Source organism: Malurus melanocephalus, unplaced genomic scaffold, assembly GCF_030028575.1.
Source record: "Malurus melanocephalus ecotype Western Australia unplaced genomic scaffold, MMel_1.1 scaffold_1897, whole genome shotgun sequence".
In the NCBI taxonomy this organism is placed as follows: Eukaryota; Metazoa; Chordata; class Aves; order Passeriformes; family Maluridae; genus Malurus; species Malurus melanocephalus.
Window position 1 is genome coordinate 16,381 of NW_026625129.1, and position 531 is coordinate 16,911.

General features: G+C 56.2%; 1 protein-coding gene across 1 annotated transcript in view; it reads left to right on the forward strand.

Annotated features, from left to right (window-relative positions):
- LOC130587424 (PAN2-PAN3 deadenylation complex catalytic subunit PAN2-like) overlaps positions 1 to 529 on the forward strand; it is a gene marked incomplete at its 3' end in the record, with an annotated part of 14,659 nt that extends 14,130 nt beyond the window's left edge. Inside the window, 3 exon segments of the mRNA XM_057388394.1 lie at positions 1 to 114; positions 204 to 323; positions 407 to 529. The exon segment at positions 1 to 114 is cut by the window's left edge and continues 1 nt beyond it. Coding sequence (XP_057244377.1) covers positions 1 to 114; positions 204 to 323; positions 407 to 529 — 357 coding nt within the window.
- Between the last annotated feature and the right edge of the window lie 2 nt (positions 530 to 531).

A 531-nucleotide genomic window follows, 5' to 3' on the forward strand; every position in this document is an offset into this window, starting at 1 on the left:
TATCGCCTCAAGGAATTGGACAACGAATTCGACACCTTCAGCCAAGTGCCCGAATCGCCCATCGGGCGCGAGGAGGAGCCGCACCTCTACCGGGTGGCCAAGAAATACCGCAAGGTGGTCACCTCGRGGGGTCCCAYGGGGGTCTCAGRGTGGTCCCAGGGCAYGKGGGAAGGGTCTGTTTAACCCTTTATCTCCYTGCTCAGGTCACTATTAAATATTCCAAGCTGGGGCTGGAGGATTTTGATTTCAAGCATTACAACAAGACGCTGTTTGCGGGGTTGGAGCCGCACATTCCCAATGCTTACTGCAACTGCATGATCCAGGTGGGGATTTTGGGGATTGTCACTGTCCCCTGACACCCTTGGGACCCTTTGGGTGACCTCACTGACCGCTGAGTGACCACCAGGTGCTGTATTTCCTGGAGCCGGTGCGCTGTCTGGTGCAGAACCATCTGTGCCAGAAGGAATTCTGCCTGGGCTGCGAGCTGGGATTGCTGTTCCATATGTTGGATCTGTCCAGAGGGGATCCCTG